Genomic DNA, 20,849 nt, shown 5'->3' with positions numbered 1-20,849 from the left:
TCCAGGTGGAAAGAGTGCGTCTTTCTCGGCCACTTCGAAAGGAACAGTTAACCATGCTGGTGTGACGTATAGGCTGAGACAGGTTAATAACAGCAAGTATCCTCCCCCACAGGATATTCCTGACCCAGCTGGGATTCCGACAGTTTCACAATCACTATTACCCGTACGTGCTTTTTACTTTCAGATCCTTTAAACTGAATTTAAATGCTGGGATTTGAAGATTTGGATGGGGGTAACAGAAGCAGTTCAGCAGCAAACTCTGTGAGGAGGTGTAAAAGGTCAAGAGACTTACTTCACCAGCGGCCCTGGGAATTTCCTCAGCTCCTCTTGTTCAGGCATGTGCTGCAGGATTATCTGGGGAATGGAACAGCCACACGTCAACCAGAATCACAAGCAGCTTTTAGGATTATTGTTTAAAATTAACCAAAATGCCTGATCTGATATCAAATACATTGTACCTGTTCTAACTTAAACAGCACAAGTTTATGGGTTCCTTCCCTCACTATCCTCCACAATCAGAACCCCCCCAATGGCAGAAATGGCATCCCTCCATAGACCAAATTCCAGCCTGGATTCCTGGGCAAGGCCTGATAATCAGGGAAGATTGGAAGTATCCCAAAAATCAGGCAGCATCTGAGAGAAACGAGTCTTTCCGGCTGTGACTGTCAGAGAGGAAAGGTTAGTGCCCCTCCATTGTAAAAGTGAAAAGTCAACCACTTGCCCTTAGCTAGAGGTGAGAGTGCAGCTCCCGCCCCGCAACCATTACTGTCAGGGTTCAGAGGTGAACGATTAAACTATTTTACAGGTGCTGGAAATGTCCAGCATTTTGGGGATTTAAACATTCACCACCCAATCCAGAGGCATTGTACTCCATGGCTTCGTTGGAGAGCTGGAATGAGCACAATTCCCGGTAACAATTCAAAAACAGGTGGTGAGTGGAAAACTCTCCCCGCCAATCCTCTGCCAAAACCAAATGAAGACTGGCATTGAGGGAAAACGCAGAAGTGTTCCTTCCTCTCTCCTGGGGAGTGGCCTGCTTTCCTCCCCAGTATCTCAAATCCAAGGCCTGCGCCAGCGGAAATTCATCAGAACCAGAACTTCTGTCACCCAAGCTTCCATGTGTATCCCTGGTGGCTCTATTAACATGCATGCTGGATGGGTCTGACAGGGCTAAGGGCAGTACTGACCATTCAAAGCAACACCCCAGCAATACGCACAGCGCTAGCAGAAAAGAATCAAGAACTTGTGCCTCATCACTAAATATAATAAAGACAAAATCCCACCTGCCCTCACGCCCTAAAGTACCTCCAGGCTGTGCATCTCCACCAGGGCAGGCTGTCCTTCTGAAGGGAGGTTGGGCAACACTTTCAGCAGTTGCCCTCCGGGGCCGAACCGGACACAAAGATGAGGAACTGTGAATTTCTCGGGGGTCACTGGTCTTAATGGAGCTGGAGCTAAAACACAAAACATCGACAAAAAAAAGGAATGGAATAGACTAAACAAATCCCTTAATTAGATTCCAGGCTGTAGCTCAGACCCGGGTATCCATTATTCAATATATAAATTTCCCAAACCTCTCGACTAGATTCCAGCATGCAACGCATTTCTGGGTATCCATTAACATTCAGTGTCTCTGTATAATGAAGGGGCCACATACTGAAGGAAACTGGCCAGGCACAGTAACTGAATGTTAAAGGCAGCATTGTTTTTAAGTAGCATACATTTTAGAGGAACAAACCTTTCTCCACAGGCTGCCAACCTGTTTCTCCCGGGTATCTGTACTGGTAATCCGAGTAGCCTGGATGTACCGTGTTTTGAGCGTATTCGTAAGTGTATTCGGAGCTGGCTGCCTGGGCTGGTGCTTCACTGGCCAAGTCTTGCTGACTCCTGTAAATCTGGCTCTATAATGTAAAATAACGTGGAGTTAGAAAGTGGGGATAATTGGGCCCGAGGGTGTAGCAGTAAAGCAGTCCCAAATTTAAAATCATACATTTTGTCCTTTATCTACACATTCCATTATAAATTCCTATCTTCAGATTTTAATAGAAACTATTTATACGTAAACATGAAATGCTATAATTACATACTCCTGCAGAAGGGACGCTGCAATGTAACCACAGGCATGACTGCAGATCCCATTATAAATGTGAATGCTGGAATTTGACAGAAAGTGCACGCAGGCACAAGCTTCGGAATATGTTAGAGCCTGTTCTCGATTCTCAGTATTTCACCTGGTGAATGACAAGTCTACAAGGAAGCTCGCAGCGAAGAAACTGCAGCCTGTTCATCGACAAGCACACACGGACTTACAAAAGCAACGTGTAGGGATACAGGAAATTAAAATCAGCAAGCTGTGATGAAAGGTCATGGATCTGAAATGTTAACACTGTTTCTCGCTCCACAGATGCTGCCTGACTTGCATTTTCTGTTTTTATTACAAACTGACTTATCTACAAACAGGCCATTTGGCCAAAGCAGTCCATGCCAACATTCATATGCTCTACTCAAGCCTCCCATCGGCACGGGGCAGTACGGTAGCACAGTGGTTAGCACTGCTGCCTCACAGCGCCAGGGATCCAGGTTCAATTCCTGACTTGGGTCACTCTGTGTGGAGTTTGCACATTCTCCCCGTGTCTGCGTGGGTTTTCTCCGGGTGCTCCGGTTTCCTCCCACATTCTGAAAGACGTGCTGGTTAGGGTGCATTGACCTGAACAGGCGCCGGACTGTGGCGACTAGGGGAATTTCACAGTAACTTCATTGCAGTGTTAATGTAAGCCTTACTTGTGACTAATAAATAAACCATCTTTCCTCATATAGAACATAGAAAGCCACAGCACAAACAGGCCCTTCGGCCCACAAGTTGCGCCGATCACATCCCCACCTCTAGGCCTATCTATAGCCCTCAATCCCATTAAATCCCATGTACTCATCCAGAAGTCTCTTAAAAGACCCCAACGAGTTTGCCTCCACCACCACCGATGTCAGCCGATTCCACTCACCCACCACCCTCTGAGTGAAAAACTTACCCCTGACATCTCCTCTGTACCTACCCCCCAGCACCTTAAACCTGTGTCCTCTCGTAGCAACCATTTCAGCCCTTGGAAATAGCCTCTGAGAGTCTACCCTATCCAGACCTCTCAACATCTTGTAAACCTCTATCAGGTCACCTCTCATCCTTCGTCTCTCCAGGGAGAAGAGACCAAACTCCCTCAACCTATCCTCATAAGGCATGCCCCCCAATCCAGGCAACATCCTTGTAAATCTCCTCTGCACCCTTTCAATGGCTTCAACATCTTTCCTGTAATGAGGTGACCAGAACTGCGCGCAGTACTCCAAGTGGGGTCTAACCAGGGTCCTATAAAGCTGCAGCATTATCTCCCGACTCCTAAACTCAATCCCTCGATTAATGAAGGCCAGTACGCCGTACGCCTTCTTGACCGCATCCTCCACCTGCGAGGCCGATTTAAGAGTCCTATGGACCCGGACCCCAAGGTCCTTCTGATCCTCTACACTGCTAAGAATTGTACCCTTCATATTATACTGCTGCTTCATCCCATTGGATCTGCCAAAATGGATCACCACACACTTATCCGGGTTGAAGTCCATCTGCCACTATAAATTTACCATTGCTCAACTTCCCCACTAAATATATCTACACTATTTAAATTCAGCCCGTCCCTAAGCTCTTTGGATGAAGAAATGTCTCCTGAAGTCTCGATGAGCTTTCTTGGTAACTTGCTGATATTGATAGTTTCTAGTTTTGCTTTTCCCCTCCAGAGGAAACATTCTCTCTGTACCCACTCCATCAAAACCTTGCCTCATTTTAAAGACCTTGATGAGTCCTCTGCTTGCTTTTTTCAAGGGCAGAGAGCCAGTCTGTCAATTCTTTCCTCATATGTATACCACACATTTCTGGTATAATCTTTGTAAATCTTTGCAACTCTTCCACTACCTCTATATCCTTTTTATAATAAGGCCGCAGTGGTTAGCACTGCTGCCTCACAGCGCCAGGGACCCAGTTTCCATTCCCGGCTTGGGTCGCTGTCTGTGTGCAGTTTGCATGTTCTCCCCGTGTCTGCGTGGGTTTCCTCCGGGTGCTCCGGTTTCCTCCCAAAGTCTGAAGACATGCTGGTTAGGGTGCATTGACCTGAGCAGGCGCCGGAGTGTGGCGACTAGGGGAATTTCACAGTAACTTCATTGCAGTGTGAATGTAAGCCTTACAAAGAACAAAACAGCACAGGAACAGGCCCTTCAGCCCTCCAAGCCCGTGCCGCTCCCTGGTCCAAACTAGACCATTCTTTTGTATCCCTTCATTCCCACTCCATTCATATGGCTGTCTAGTGACTAATAAATTTCACTAACCAGAAATGCATGGTGTGGTCTCACCAAGGTTTGGCACAGCTTTAGCATAACTTCCCTACTTTTCAATTTTATCCCTGAAGCAAAAAAGCCTAGTGCCGGGTTTGTTTTATTTTTTGAATGGCCTTACTAACCTGTAGTGCAATCTCCAATGACTGGTGTATTTGTACTGTTAGATAACTTTCTTTCTCTACTTGTGATGAACTTTGTCAATTATTTGCCCACTATTCAAGTTTATTAACATCCTGTCATTTTAATATGGATTATCACAAACCCACACCACCATCACTCCCAAATTTGGTGTCATCCACAAATTTAGAAATTATATTTTGGATTCTAAAGTCCAAATCATTAGTGCAAATTGTGAACAGCAATGGTTCTACCCCAATGTCCCTTGTGGAACACCACTTCCCAACTCCTGGCACTCTGAATAACTTCCCTTTACTCCGACTCCGTGCTTTCTGTCTCAAAGGCAGCTAGTGATCAATTCTACCCCATAACTCCCACATTCTCCCACCACAGTCATTAGTCTATTGTGGGGGACCTTATCAAAAGCCTTCTTGAAAATCCAGATAGATTACATCTACCGCATTGCCCCTGTCTACTCTGTGTTCCCCCCTCAGACTATTCAACCCGGTTGGTCAAGCAAGATTTTTCCTTTTCAAATCCGTGCTGATTATTCATTGGTATGTTTATTTCCAGATATCTTCTATTCTTTCCTTTAGTCGGAATTCCATTATTTTTCCTCCCACCAATATTAAGTTTATTGGTCTACAATTCCCTGGACATATTTTGTCTCCCTTAAGTACAGGAATTACATTAGCCATCTGCCAATCCTCTGAAACTGCAGTTTTCTAAAGAATGATTAAAAATGTGTAGAGAGGCTATCACTTCCCCCGATTACTTAAAACGACGTGGATGTCCTCCACCTGGACCTTTATTCAGTTCATCCCCGCTTTATTTGAAGTGCCGTGCTTTATCTCAGCATTCATGTCATCATTCAGTATCAAGTCTCCCTGTTCTCTCCGGCAAATATCAAAGCAAAATAATTATTGAATATTTCTGCCATTTCTCTATTTAACCTGTGGTATATTATCCTGTCTGTCCCTGAATGGTTCCATTCCTGTCACAAGCTCCCTTTTTTATTCATGCATCTGGAAATTCTTTTACCATTTCATTTTATGCTCCTCTTCGCCTTCCTTTTTAAAATTCTCTTAATCGGCAGCGCAGGTGGAGAAGGTAGTCAAGGCGGCATACGGCACGCTTGCCTTCATCGGCCGGGGCATTGAGTTTAAAAATTGACAAGTCATGTTGCAGCTTTATAAAACCTTAGTTAGGCCGCACTTGGAATATAGTGTTCAATTCTGGTCGCCACACTACCAGAAGGATGTGGAGGCTTTGGAGAGGGTACAGAAAAGATTTACCAGGATGTTGCCTGGTATGGAGGGCATTAGCTATGAGGAGAGGTTGGAGAAACTTGGTTTGTTCTCACTGGAACGACGGAGGTTGAGGGGCGACCTGATAGAAGTCTAAAGATTATGACAGGCATGGACAGAGTGGATAGTCAGAAGCTTTTTCCCAGGGTGGAAGAGTCAATTACTAGGGGGCATAGGTTTAAGGTGCGAGGGGCAAGGTTTAAAGGAGATGTACGAGGCAAGTTTTTTTTTTACACAGAGGGTGGTCGCTGCTGGGGGAGGCAGTGGAAGCAGATACGATAGTGACTTTTAAGGGGCGTCTGGACAAATACGTGAATAGGATGGGAATAGAGGGATATGGTCCCTGGAAGGGTGGGGGTTTTAGTTAAGTCGGGCAGCATGGTCGGTGCAGCCTTAGAGGGCCGAAGGGCCTATTTTCGGTTCTCCTCTGCTGTCTGTGCCTCATTCCTAACCCTGACTTGATCCCATTGGACACAGAAATTGAGCTAAATGTTTTTGTGAATCAAAGAGAGATTTTTATCCCAAATCCTAAAGGCAAAACCCCGAAGTGCACAGAGCACACAGCGATTGTTCTCCGATTGTGGTGATAGGAGCTCTCGCCCCGGCTGCCGAGCCACTCCTCACCTGCTGTGACCGGGATCCAAAGCTGCTGCGCCTGCTCCTTACGCTATGAGAGCTCAGCGCGCTGTGAACAGACTGCTCGCTGTGCGTGCTGCGCCCATCAAACTCGTCAGTGTACGGGTCCTGCCGGCTGCCTTCATCAAAGCTCATGTCGTATCGAGGGTCATACTGCCAGAGGTCCTCAAACCCATTCCGCCTTCCAACAGAGAGCAATCGGGTTAATGTTTTTAATGGAACCTCAAAGAAAATCTCAGCCAACCACCCCCTCCCCCCCCACCCAACCACCCCCTCCCCCCCACCAACCACCCCCTCCCCCCCACCAACCACCCCCTCCCCCACCACCTTCCCGCTCCCACAATGGGCATGGAACATGTATCACGTTGAACTGCACAAACAGAATTAATTTCTCATTTCTAAACCTCTCACTGAAAGATGCTGCTCTCCTCCCACACCCACCCTGTCATGACACAGGAACAGGAGGCCATTCAGCCCTCTGATCCTATTATGCCATGAGTTCAATCACTTACCCACCTTAGCTCAGAATTCCTTCATCCCCTTGCCAACAAAAATCTACCAATTGCAGTGTTGAAATTTTCAATCGATCCCCAGTCTCAACAGCATCTTTGGGGGAGAGTTTTCCAGATTTTCATATCTGTGCAAAGTACTCACCCCTGAACAGCCGAGCTCTATTTACAGGTTACAACCTCTTATTGTGGAGATAGTTCTTATCTACCCTGCCAACTCCTTTAATTATACAGTTTTAATTATATAATTAAAATGTTTGTTTATATTACCCCCTCATCACTGATAATCCAAGGACACCTGCCTATGCAACTTATCCACAATTTACCCGACTTGGTCAATAAGAAATGTGGGGCGGCCTGGTGGGACAGTGGTTGGCGCTGTTGCCTCACAGCCCCAGGGACCCGGGTTCGATTCCGGCCTCGTGGTCACTGTCTGTGTGGAGTTTGCACGTTCTCCCCGTGTCTGCATGGGTTTCCTCCGGGTGCTCCGATTTCCTCCCACACTTCAAGAATGTGGGGGTCAGGTGAATTGGCCAGGCTAAATTGCTCCTTAGTATCAGGGGGACTAGCTAGGGTAAATGCATGCAGTTATGGGGATAGGGCCTGGGTGGGATTGTGGTTGGTATAGACTCGATGGGCCGAATGGCCTCCTTCTGCAGGATTGTGTGTGTCTATGTGATTGGTCTTATTTTGTCGGAAGCACCCACCCAAAGAGTTAATCAGCTTTCCCACGCAACTGTCACATTGACCAGAATGGTGCTGGCACTTTGAGTCAATCTAGGAAGCATTCCATTCAATGGCCCATAGAGAATGCACTGAAACACATTATCCCAGCAATGCCTCTGCCACTTGCACCCCCCCCCCCACAATCTTCAGGATAGTACAAAGTATCTGAGGAGACACGTAGAATCTCTGCTGGACTAAAATACGACTAACCGTGGCAAAGAAACTGGACAACAATGTCTGCACCCAAGGGATCTGTTACTCACCTGTCTGTGTAGAGCTCCCGGTAAAGGTCTCGTGCTTGGTAAGGTCCGTAGTACCAGTACGGCACATCATAGTCCCTGTAGTCCCTATAGCGGGGATCATAGGCAGCTGGGTCGTACCTATCCCACTGAGCTGAATCTAGCAACAAGACACAACACAGCAATCACTGTGAAATACTGCAAGCTGCAGGGAGAAGGGAAAGGAAAGGGAGAAAGAAAGAACTGCATTTCTATAGCACCACTGGCAGCCTCAGGACATCCGAACACTCTTCAAAGCCAGTGAATTATTATTGAAGCTTTGTCACTGTCATAATTATGCAACCGTGGCAACCAAATTGCACAGCAAGACCCCATCCACAACAGCAATCAAACAATGACCAGCTATCAGTTTTGAGTGATGTTCAATATAGGATAAATATTGGCAAACACACTGGGGAGAACTCCCATGGTCTTAGAACAATGCTGATGCATCTAAACAAGAGGGACTAGCAGCAGCTTGGGGAGAGGAGCAGAAAGCAATATAAATCCGGATAATTACAGCTCCACCTTGGCAGTTGTACATCACAATTGCACACACTTATAAGTGAGTAACGTCATGGAAGATCAGCTGGCAACACTGCAGCATAGTCACCAACTGAAGGAGAGGGAGTTTACTGAGTGAGGACCTGGAACACAGTGGGCAGTCTGACAAAGGAGCTCTGCTACCTGACTCGGTGGAAAATGGAAGAAAGCAGAGAGCAAGGTTAAGCTGCTTCAAATATTAGAGGGTAAGAAGAGTGAACAGCAGAGTGGGATTAGACTGGGAGGAATAATGGTGGTGAATGGGAAAAATGGGATTAGACAGAATGGGATAATAAAGGGCAGAGGGTGTGAGCAGGAGCATGGGACTAGAATGGGACTAGACTCGGGGCGGCACGGTAGCACAGTGGTTAGCACTGCTGCTTCACAGCTCCAGGGACCTGGGTTCAATTCCCGGCTTGGGTCACTGTCTGTGTGGAGTTTGCACATTCTCCTCGTGTCTGCGTGGGTTTCCTCCGGGTGCTCCGGTTTCCTCCCACAGTCCAAAGATGTGCGGGTTAGGTTGATTGGCCATGCTAAATTGTCCCTTAGTGTCCTGAGATGCGTAGGTTAGAGGGATTAGCGGGTAAATATGTAGGGATAAGGGGGTAGGCCCTGGGTGGGATTGTGGTCGGTGCAGACTCGATGGGCCAAATGGCCTCCTTCTGCACTGTAGGGTTTCTATGACTCTATGATAGAATGAGCAGCTCATGAGAAACAGTCCTGATATCAGACTGACGAGGCCGACTGCCCGGTTTCAGAGCTGGAACATTTTATGATCCGAAAGCCTCCACAAAGTTTTACACCCAATATCTTATCTTACTGGCATAGTAGAATTTAAATATTAACCATCAATGTATTAGTTACAAAATCCATGCCATTATTGAACAAATCCAGTCACAATTTGATAAAGGTGAAGGGGTAAAGTCAGCACCAGCTCCAGTCACCACACTGTCTAATGCTCACTCCGATATACAAGCTGGGGTTTGGAAGAAACCCACCAACTCAGGAGAACCCACAGAGGAGACGAACCTGAGTGAGGATCCCCTCCCCTCCCCTCCCCCACATCCATGTTGTTGTCAAATCCATTCTGGTTCACACGGTCCAGTCTAGTTTTTAAATTCCTTCTCAGGATTTGAGCGTCACTGGCAAAGTTGGCTTTCATTGTCTGTCTGCTGTTGCCTCGGCCGAGTGCCTCACGCGGCCAGTTCAAAGAGCAGTGAGAATCAACAACATTGGTGTGGGACTGGAGTCACACACAGGCCCAGTCCAGATACCTACTGACCACTGCTGAGTGTAAGAGAACCAACTCTCCAGATGATCAAAAGTGACTCTGTCTTACCTCTGTACTGATACTGGCCGTTGTAATAATCTGGATAGTAATTGGCATAGCCCTCTCGCCCTCCTCTTCCACTATACGGATCTTCAGCACATCCCTGCCTGAGAGCACCAAACAGAAAGTAGGGGTGAAAATCTTAAACTGACAGCGAGTGAGAACCTTCACGCTGCAGATTGGGATCAAGAATGCAAATCTGACAGCACCCCCCCCTGCAGCTCGACTGGCATTGGGTACAGAGACAACCTACCCTCTGCCACAATATTGCAGAGTAACAGAGGGGTATATAAAAGTATGTTCAACACACACACACTTTGATTAACAAAACTAATTAGGCTGAAACAGGAGAGACTGAGAGAATGTGGGTGAGAGACTAAATTGTGGAATCAAGGGGTGAGACAGCGAGGCTGGGGGAGGGGTAGTGTAAAAGAGGGGCTTAGCCAGGGCAGGCAAGATTGCCAAAGGTTCACTTTTTGTCAATGGCAGGGAGAAAATGATCAAGCCAGCCAGGCTTGCCACTCACAATCCTAGGGAGTGTGCCTGGGATCATATCACCCAAGCAGTCAAATGGAGGGCCAAGACACAGGTAGCAGGTATTTGGGTGAGGTGAGGACGATGCACTAGCACTGCAATCTGAACAGAAGTTAATGGCTTCAGAGGGAGGGAGGTTCATGAGGTAAACTTTAATTTACAAGTTGCTGCAGCATTAATGGGCAGAAGGATCTCCACAGCAGCCATTTCCTCAGAGATTTCCGTCACAGGGCTTGAAGGAAAATTATAGTCAAACACCAAGAAAGCACAAAGAAAGACCCATTTAGACTACTCTCCAACCCCACAAACCAATCCAGAATCAGTGGTTGGGAACGTGTGAGATTTAACTAATGGGAAGTTTATGAAAGAACACATCAGCTTGTGCTGCACTGAGCAGCAAAGAGTAAGTGGATTAGCGTCTTCCCCCCTGGGCCAGTGCTGCATTCACTCACCCGACAGGCAGCAATGTCAGTGGGAGAGCTTCCCAGGAAAGCTTTGGAGATTGTGAAAAGGGAAGGTGGAGAGATCAGTAACAATAAGAGCCCAGGATCCTGTCCTGGCCCTTCCAGAGGCAGAGGTTGCGGATTTGGAAGGTGCTGCCAGGGAAGCAATGTAGGCGTGCGGGCATCAGGCAAGACCCACAGTGCGTTAGTGATGCCCTCCATGGTTCAACAGCCTGCCTAACTACCAAGGCTCAGATTGGAACAATGGGCAGGAGGTCTGCCTGTGGAACCCGTACCCCAGACACACACAATCAAATTCAAGTCTTAATGCAACGTTGGATCCCATTTTCCATCCGTTCAAATGCAAGAATCAGGACTAAAACCTTTGCCGTTGTAAAGTACATACCTGGAGGAGGGTCTGTTGGAGGATTGACTCGCTCTCGAGCTGGGTCGACTGATCTTCTCTCTCTCGGGTTCCTTATAATTCACGTTATTGACGTCATACCTGCCATATCGGCCATAACGGCGGTACGGGTCATCCTAAAGAAATGAGCTTTCGTTAACAACTGGATATCCGACAACAAAACCACACCAGCTTCAACTGGCTGCGTGTCCCGGGGTTATTTATTCATTAAACACTAAAACAAATGATTTGGTCATCATCACAGTGCTGACTGTGGAATCTTGCTGTGCGCACAGTGGCTGCTGCATTTCCTACAACACAACAGTGACTGCACTTCGAAAACTACTTCAACGGCTACAGTGCGCCTCGGCATATCCTGAGGTCGCAAGAATCACTATATAAATGGAAACCCTCTTATTTCCTTTGGTTCCCGAATAGAATCGTAATCTGATTCTAACAACATTTATAATCTGCAAAGGATTTCCCCCTGAAAGGTGGCCACGTGTGTAACTCACTGACGTTGGGCAGCTGGAACGGTTCAAGTATACAGTGTCCTGGGCTTTATTAATAGGGGTATAAAGTACAGGAACAAGGAGGTGAGGCTGAAGTTGTACAAGTCACTATTGCGACCTCACCCCCCTGGGTGGGGGTGCTGCACTTTGGGAAAGATGTGAAGGCATTGGACAGAGTGCAGAAAAGACTCACGGGAACAATTCCAGGGATGAGGAACTTCAGTGATGAAGATAAATTGGAGATGTTAGAACTGTTTTTCTTAGAGAAAAGAAAGTTGAGAGATTTGATAGATATTCAGTGAGGGGTCTGGACAGAGTAGATAGGGAGAAACTGCTCCCACTCATAAAAGAATCGAGAATGAGGGGGCATGGATTTAAAGTCATTAGAAAAAGTGTTTTGAAGAAAATCTCTGGGTGGTTAGGGTTTGGAATTCACTGCCTAGATAATGGAGACTGGTCCAATTCGAAGGAGAGTTAGACTGTTATCTGAAAAGGAAGAATGTGGAGGGTTACAGGGAGAAAGTGGGGGAGTGGAACTAGGTACATTGCTCATTCATTCAGCTGGGACAGACACAATGGGTCAAATGGCCACCGCCTAACCACCACAATGCTGTGACTCTTTCTCTGACCCTTCCTACAAACATGGATTTCCGGTGAATCGGGCACCCTATGTGGTTCAGCGAGGCCATTATAAGGTCATGGGCCAGGGGTCAGCGGCTGGAACCACAGTGGGCTATTTATACCACGCACAAACACACTGAAACCAATTTCAGACACACATGACCTGGGCCATGTCCGAAGTCAGCTGACTCAGCACAGATCAGGCAGTGAACCCAGGGGTCAATCTTGGTCTGTATAACTGAGCTACACAAATATCTCCCCCAGCTCATCTCTGAGAATCTTACCTAACATATCAGAAGAGCGCTATACCTAAACCCTCGAGGATAGCCGCAGAGCGTTCTGTACCCACTTATTACTCCTGGTGAAGGACGAAGCCTCTGGGAAAGATGCTGAAAAAGGGAATTCAGAAAGCTAACCAGCCTAGAGGTTTCAGAATAGATCACAAGGGTGAGAGAAACCCAAGCTTCGAGGGAACATGAACTGAAGGTTTTAAAATAAAGTGGCTAGCAGCTTGGGTCAGATCAGTTATCCGGAATGGGAACAGATGGTTAGGCAAGAGGGCTCCAACTGACATTCAGCAAAGGGGGAGGTTAGTTAGGTGCCTTCACGAGCAGCGCACTCTGTACTAACCGTAAGTATAGGCTCAATGAGGGATGACGGGATTTCCAGGTGTATGGGCTAAGATGCTAATCAGCTAGAATAAAGCGGAGTTTGGGATTTGCAGAGTTCCTCAGCTTTGTGCGACTGCCGTTAAATTAGGAACCTAGCAGGATGATACTGAGATTTACAAGGGCCATACCAGAAATGAACGGTCCTGCCCGACAGCAATGGAATGGAACTCCTTCCCTTAGAAAGAAGACTGGCCTCACAGAAGTCAATCAAATTATAAAGGGGTTCAACAGGGTTGATGAATTATGGCAAAGGCCAAAACTAGAGGGCCATCAATGTCAGATAGTCCCTAATAAACCCAACTGGGAATTCAGGAGGAACATTTTCACCCAGAGAGTGGGGGCAATTGTGGAACTCGCTCCCACAGGGAGCGGTTGAGGTGAACAGTATCAATACATTTAAGAGAAAGCTGGATTAAGGTATGAAAGTAAGAACAACTGCCGGCTCCAAGTGGAGGGGGCTTCTTACTGTGTTTACCCGAGTCCAACGCCGGCATCTCCACATTAAGGTATGAAAGACAAAGGAATAGAAGGAGATGGTGATAGGGTGAGATGAAGGGGGAGTGGGAAAAGGTTTGTGTAGAACAGATGGGCGGAATGACAATTACTCTTCCAAGAGAACGTGTGGATCAGTGTTCACGGTGCTTTGGTGACACGCTGTACTCGATAGGTTAGACAGTCTTTCTCAGCCACCTCCTCATGAGGACATTTGATATTCCAATATCTGTGTCGAGGAGTGAAAGTGAGAGCCAACTGTATCACTCAGTGCCAAAATCAAGCACACCCAGCAAGGGATAAATTCACTGCCCCCAAACACTCCCAGGACAGACACAGCACGGGGTTAGATACAGAGTAAAGCTCCCTCTACACTGTCCCCATCAAACACTCCCAGGACAGGTACAGCACGGGGTTAGATACAGAGTAAAGCTCCCTCGACACTGTCCCCATCAAACACTCCCAGGACAGGTACAGCACGGGGTTAGATACAGAGTAAAGCTCCCTCTACACTGTCCCCATCAAACACTCCCAGGACAGGTACAGCACGGGGTTAGATACAGAGTAAAGCTCCCTCGACACTGTCCCCCCCATCAAACACTCCCAGGACAGGTACAGCACGGGGTTAGATACAGAGTAAAGCTCCCTCTACACTGTCCCCATCAAACATTCCCAGGACAGGTACAGCATGAGGTTAGATACAGAGCAAAGCTCCCTCTACACTCTCCCCATCAAACACTCCCAGGACAGGTACAGCACGGGGTTAGATACAGAGTAAAGCTCCCTCTGCATTGTCCCCATCAAACACTCCCAGGACAGGTACAGCACGGGGTTAGATACAGAGTAAAGCTCCCTCTACACTGTCCCCCATCAAACACTCCCAGGACAGGTACAGCACGGGGTTAGATACAGAGTAAAGCTCCCTCTACACTGTCCCCCCCATCAAACACTCCCAGGACAGGTACAGCACGGGGTTAGATACAGAGTAAAGCTCCCTCTACACTGTCCCCATCAAACACTCCCAGGACAGGTACAGCACGGGGTTAGATACAGAGTAAAGCTCCCTCTACACTGTCCCCATCAAACACTCCCAGGACAGGTACAGCATGGGGTTAGATACAGAGTAAAGCTCCCTCTACACTGTCCCCATCAAACACTCCCAGGACAGGTACAGCACGGGGTTAGATACAGAGTAAAGCTCCCTCTACACTGTCCCCCATCAAACACTCCCAGGACAGGTACAGCACGGGGTTAGCTAGAGTAAAGCTCCATCTATAATACCCCAATCTTCTTCAGATATAAACTGCAGGACCAACATCAAATCAGGAGAGATTTTGGTAATCTAAAATGTGAACACAACAGGTCAGGCAGCAACTCTGGATAGTGGAACGCAACATCTCCACAGCTGTGACAGGGTTCACACTCAGAAAGGTGAACTATTGCAATCACTCTGCAGATACTCACTGACACAAAGCTTCTTGGTTTTTAATAAAACAAAGTTTGGCAGCTGTCAGCGGCAGCCCAGGAGGAGACCGTTCAGCCTCCCAATCCTGCTTCACTGACCATTCAATTCGATCAACGATCCACCCCGCAACAGGAGCACGGTTTTCAAATCCTTCCATTGCTTGCCCTCCCACTCCCTGTAACCTCCTCCAGCTGACAACCCTCCGAGATCGCTCAGCTCCTCCAACTGTGGCCGCTTGCAGATCCCCTGATTTCACTCTTTCATCACTAGATCCCAAACTCTGGAATTCCCTCTGCGAGTTTCTCTGCCTGCTGACCTCTCTCTCCTCAAACATACTCCTGAAAATCTGCAGATTCAACTGTCTTAACACCTCAGGCAGCTCAGTGCCTCATTGTGTTTCACAATGCTCTTGTGAATCGATTTGGGTTCATAGAATAGAATCCCTACAGTACAGACGGAGGCCATTCGGCCCATCGAGTCTGCACCGACCACAATCCCATCCAGGCCCTATCCCAGTAACCCCACATATTTACCCCGCTAATCCCTCCAACCTATGCACCCCAGGACACTAAGGGACAATTTAACATGGCCAATGCACCTAACCTGCACATCTTTGGACGGTGGGAGGAAACCCACGCAGACACGGGGAGAACGTGCCAACTCCACACAGAAGTGACCCAAGCCGGGAATCGAACCCAGGTCCCTGGAGCTGTGAGGGAGCAGTGCTACCCACTGTGCTACCTCAAGTCTGTTACCTATTGGGTTCAGTGATCCAAAGTGGGCAAGCAAAAGAAGTATAATATGTTGGTAAACTATGCTAAACTTCAGCAGTCTTGAAGATGCACAGAATGTTGCTACACTTTGACTTGTTAGCAACCCATAGTAAGGTTTACTGGGGGCTAATTAATATGGGTTGCATTCTTAAATGTAGATAAAGCAGTTTACCATCAAGCATTTTCTTGGTGAGTTTAATAAAGTTTTCAAAGATGCAATATGTTTGCTGACGTTTGATAAAGAATGCCCAATCTCAGCAGAACTGTCCAGATAAGCGGTCCCTACAGTTAACTGAGGTCTGCTAACGTAGCATGGACTGAAATTGAACTAGGATCTGGTCTTTCTGGCTCAGTTGTGTATAGTCTCAATTATCGGACCCGTGAGGGGAGCCCTACATTAGGTATGAATTTAAATATTAGGGATTTCTGTTCTTTGAGGTTTGTTGTGGGTTGTTTTATTTATTTATTCAATGTGCTTTGTAAAAAGAAAGAATCATAGAAGAAATCATAGAAACCCTACAGTGCAGAAGGAGGCCATTCGGCCCATCGAGTCTGCACCGACCACAATCCCACCCAGGCCCTACCCCCACATATTTTACCCGCTAATCCCTCTAACCTACACATCCCAGGACTCTAAGGGGCAATTTGTTAACCTGGCCAATCAACCTAACCCGCACATCTTTGGACTGTGGGAGGAAACCGGAGCACCCGGAGGAAACCCACGCAGACACGAGGAGAATGTGCAAACTCCACACAGACAGTGACCCGAGCCGGGAATCGAACCCGGGACCCTGGAGCTGTGAAGCAGCAGTGCTAACCACTGTGCTACCGTGCCGCCCCAGAATCCTGCCTGATATTACCCCCGCAATCCCAACCCCCCCATCCAAAGTATAAATTACGATAATTTACTGAGCTACTGAACCACAAAACGCTGTGACAGCCACGGGAGACAGAGAAAGGTCACGGAATTACCTGATAGTACGGGTGGTTGCCTCTGGAGTCCATCAACGGGTAGGACATTTGCTGGCTGACTCTAGGGTCCAGGGCTGGGTACGATGAGTAAGGCACGGCATAAGGCTGCTGAGGGTCTGCACTGTAATCCTGGCACATGTACGGGTAGGTGTAACCATAAGCTGCGTGTGTCTGTGCCGGGGGGTACGGGTGCTGTGGCATCACCTCATGGTGGGCGGGGGGATGAGGGGCACCCGCTGCTGTTACTGGAGCTTCAGCCATCAGCTGCTGTGCCGGAGGCTGGGAGGGGCCAGACACAGGGTACCCATAACCTGCTGGTGGGTACTGCCCACTAACTGGCACAGAGCCTCCTTGGCGCTTGGACTGATCGTGAGCTGCCGGTGGAAGTGGCGCTGCCTGCTGTCCGGTCACTGCGGCAATTGGCTGCTGCTGTTGGACATCTGTGGTGACCTGCAGGTAGAAACCGGGTTTGTCATTGGTATAGATCCCTGTGGTGTAAGTGTGGCAGGGAGCAGGGTGCTGTGTGGCACCACTGAGTGGCAGGGAAGCTGCTGGGTTAGTCACAGGAGTGCGATGCAGAGTGAAATCGAGCAGCTCACAATTGGTCGAGGAGTTGGTTTGATCAAACACTTGATTCTTCGTTTCATCCTTACTGCTGTCGCCAGGCGGCTGAAGGTTGGAAGTTGGGGTAGTTACAGCGGCAGCAGGAGCTCGGCTTGATGGGGGGCTAGTGGGAGCAGCAGGGTCTGCAGTTGGTACTTCAGTGGCCAGCCTTGGGTTGAGGCGACTGTCTGTGGCCAGGTTAAGTGGAGCCTGAACATGCACTGGTCCCTGCACTGTGGCGACAATGTCAGGATTCAGCAGGACTGGAGTCCCAAAGGTCACACTTTGACCATCACCTCGGTCTCGGAGAGGTCGCTCAGCACTGGGCAGGTGGGGGGAGGTCTGGAGAGGCTGAGCGAGCAGCACGGGTGGGGTCGGTGAGGCTGGAGTCGGGACCAGGAGCGTGGCATAGCTGGGACTTGCCTGGTTTTTCGGGGCTCTGTCCTCTGTGCCCTGGGGAGGGTTTTCCATGTTTCCTGGGGGTGCAGGGTAGTTCAGACCCTTGCCACCATCTTCAGGTGGCTGAAGAACCTCCACTACGGGCTCTTTGGCTGCTGCAGGCACCGCAGGAGCAGCTGGAGCCAGCATGATCCCGGCACAGAAGCTTGGCAGCTCGCTCTGGGCCCACAGGGTGGCAGCAGGACTCTCCGATTTCACCCAGACACCAGCCACCCTTGAGGAGGGCCGTTTGTGAGGCTCTTCTGATGCAGGCCGTGCCACGCTCTCGGGGGTCCCTGCGCCAGGGTAGAGGTTCGAGTGAGGACGGGAGACGCGGATGTTTTCCACGTTGTCCGGCGGCTGTTCCAGGTTGCCCGGGGAGATGTCCGACGCACCAACTCCATGTCGCTGCCCCACAGCGCTGACTGCTGATTGGTTCAGCTCCATCACCATCTTCGCCTGGTCCACTTCAGCAGCTTTGATCGTCAGCTGGCCATGTGACCGGACTGGCTCAAACGAGCTGTTGGCACTGGCTTGGAAGGTGGCCATGGGTTTGGGAGAGCTGAGGGCAGGGGGCTGAGACAGCTGGCTGTAGTACAAGGACCGCCCGGCACCCTCCACCTCACGGCTCAGGGGGGAAGAGTCAATCTGCTCAAAGAAACGGGATGGGGTGTCCGTGGGAGGCTTCCCACTCTCTTGCTGGATAAACGTGCTCATCTGGGCTTGGGATCTCCTTAAACTGGAGCCGCTGCTGTGGCTGGCGCTGCTGTGATTGGAGGAGATGCTATCGGAGCGCAGAGGGTGGTGCGCAGAGTCGGGGGCCTCGAGGTTCAGTGGTGCTCCCCCTCCAGCCATGTTTCTGGCAGGATGCAGCCCTTGGTTCACCAATCCTGGCAGGGGCTGGAATCCTGTGGGAATTCTGTCGGGTTCGCTGGGCAGCACCTCCTGGTTCTGGACAAAATCGGAATTTTCATCATCTTCCAAAACTAGGCCTCCACCCAGGGGGGCAGCAGAATCCGTCATCCCACCAGGATCCCCGCCCCCTTGGCTGTAAACACCGCAGGGGGCGGGCAGGCAAGGACCTAAGCCCCGGGACTCCACACCACCAGCGCACAGGTCAGGCAGCTGCGGTGCACTGAAGAACGACCCAGAGCTGGGCTGAAAGGCATCTCCGATGGTGGCACAGACCCCAGTCTGCTGTTCAGGCACCAGGGTCTCCTCATTCTCCACTTCACCCCCTTTGAAAAACATGGAGACCGTTCCCGGGTCAGAGTCAGCTGGTGGACCCAGGTGTGGGGTGGGACAGTCAGTCTGGTGCCCAGGGAGAGGTACAGAATGCTGCTGGCACGGTTCTCGAAGGGGGCTGGATGACCAGTCCTCTGGCCGGCCAAAGCCAGGGCTGGGGAAGTTGTGTTGGCGCTGGGGTGGTGGGTGGAATGGAAGTGGTCGGCCAGCGTCCTGGCGCTCGGCTCCGACAAACTGCGCGTGGGGCTCCAGCGGTGGGGAATGGTGCTGCTGGTAGTGGCTGCCTCCTGCCTGGTTTTGGTGAAGTGGGACAGGCGCTGGCTGAGGCGCACCGTAACCCCCAAAGCCCTGAGTCTGGGGGTCGCTGGGCTGAAAGTAGTTCTGGACGGACGGAGGCCGACTGCCGTGGTTCGCCACCCACTGCGAGGAAGCAGAGGAGCCGGGCTGATACTGCAGCGGAAAAGTGGGTGCAGCAGGGGGAAAGGAATGGGGCTCTTGCCCCCCCTCCTGCCCATGGGGGGGCCTGGCCTGCAGGCGTGCCTGCCCCATCTCGCTGTTCTCCGAGCCCAGGCCTGTGTGAAAATACGAGGGCTCCTGGGGTAGCCCCTGTCCAGCTTCAGCCCCTTGAAGAGGGGCGGCAGGGGAAAATTGACCAGCCTCACCGAACCGCGGCATCGGGGGAAATGGGGCCGGGGCACCATAGGGTTCACACCGTTCCCCCAGAGCAGCAGGCACTCCAGAAAACGGAACTTGTGCACCTCCTGAAGCATCCGTGGGCCAAGGGGCCTGACTGCCATTTTGGCGGCTGGAGAATGGTGGCCCACCATTGACAGCGTTTTGCAGTGATGGTGAACCGTCAGTCTGAGCTGCTCGGCCAAGTCCAAACGGGTCAGTGACTGGCGGCGGAGGCAATGTGGCAGGAACCCCCGAAAGGGGCGTATTGGGCCGCCTATAGGGAGCATTCCGACGGAAAACATTGTGGGTTCCTCCGCTCACAGGAGGGGCTCCAGCGATGTTGCTGACTCCTGGTGATGAACGGGGGGGTGGTGGCTGCATTGCTGGGCTCTGCATCGAGCTGCGGCGGCTGGAACACTATGTTGAAGGGTGATGGGACTGCCGAATAATCACCGTACCTTTTGGGGAGACAGAGACAGACAGTCAGTTAGTTTTAAAGGAACAAAGCACCACAGATGATTCATATTGAGAGAATAGCAAAACTGGCAGCATATTAATGCAAAATATATCAAACCCAGTGCAGCAATCCATCAGCATTTATTTAAAGAAATAAAGAATGGCTTTGATTCTCTGTGTCCTCCTCTATCCCTATAACCACCGCCCTCACCTGTGACCTCCTTTATCTAGAACCGCTGCCTCCCCCATCCCTTCCCCCCACTGAGACCTCTGTGCTTCTCCAGTTCTGACCTTCCTGATTTTATACTATTCTCCACTATTGCAGCACCATCTGTGTCAAAAGCTGGATATAAAGCCAAGGTCTAAGGTCACAAGCTAATCATTTCAATGCGGCCCATAATGACAATTCAGACAGTAACTTTGCTGAAATGTGTCATTAATTCCAGTAAAGTGGTTATGATACAGGATTAGCAAGCTGGAGGACACAGGTTGCAATCTCCCTGGAGGAATCAGCTGGTTTTGGGCTTGTTCAAACTACAGAGAAAATAAACAGCCATGCAGCCGATCCTAATCACTACCTGTCGGATCCTCATGCACTGACAGGCGAGGTCAGAGTCAAGTTCAGCTGTGATGCCCACTGCAGGCGAGAAGCCTGCCAACACAAAGCTCAGACAATGAAGAATGGCTACACGTCCACAAATAAGCCGAGGGACCCAGGGACGCACAAAA

General features: G+C 49.6%; 1 protein-coding gene across 2 annotated transcripts in view; it reads right to left on the bottom strand.

Moving 5' to 3' along the window:
- sec16a (SEC16 homolog A, endoplasmic reticulum export factor) overlaps positions 1–20,117 on the bottom strand; it is a 64,846-nt gene extending 44,729 nt beyond the window's left edge. For both annotated transcript variants that reach the window (XM_078226189.1, XM_078226190.1), the window contains exons 1-8: positions 16,704–20,117; positions 11,201–11,334; positions 9,827–9,924; positions 7,930–8,065; positions 6,420–6,612; positions 1,739–1,901; positions 1,306–1,454; positions 293–354 (exon numbers count right to left, since the gene is read on the bottom strand). In XM_078226189.1, coding sequence (XP_078082315.1) covers positions 293–354; positions 1,306–1,454; positions 1,739–1,901; positions 6,420–6,612; positions 7,930–8,065; positions 9,827–9,924; positions 11,201–11,334; positions 16,704–20,060 — 4,292 coding nt within the window. In that variant the 5' untranslated portion in view covers positions 20,061–20,117. The remainder of the gene's footprint in view (positions 1–292; positions 355–1,305; positions 1,455–1,738; positions 1,902–6,419; positions 6,613–7,929; positions 8,066–9,826; positions 9,925–11,200; positions 11,335–16,703) is intronic.
- Positions 20,118–20,849: the final 732 nt, after the last annotated feature.

The sequence above is a fragment of the Mustelus asterias genome, chromosome 13 (genome assembly GCF_964213995.1).
Source record: "Mustelus asterias chromosome 13, sMusAst1.hap1.1, whole genome shotgun sequence".
NCBI lineage: Eukaryota > Metazoa > Chordata > Chondrichthyes > Carcharhiniformes > Triakidae > Mustelus > Mustelus asterias.
This window is presented reverse-complemented; position numbering and strand designations above follow the sequence as displayed.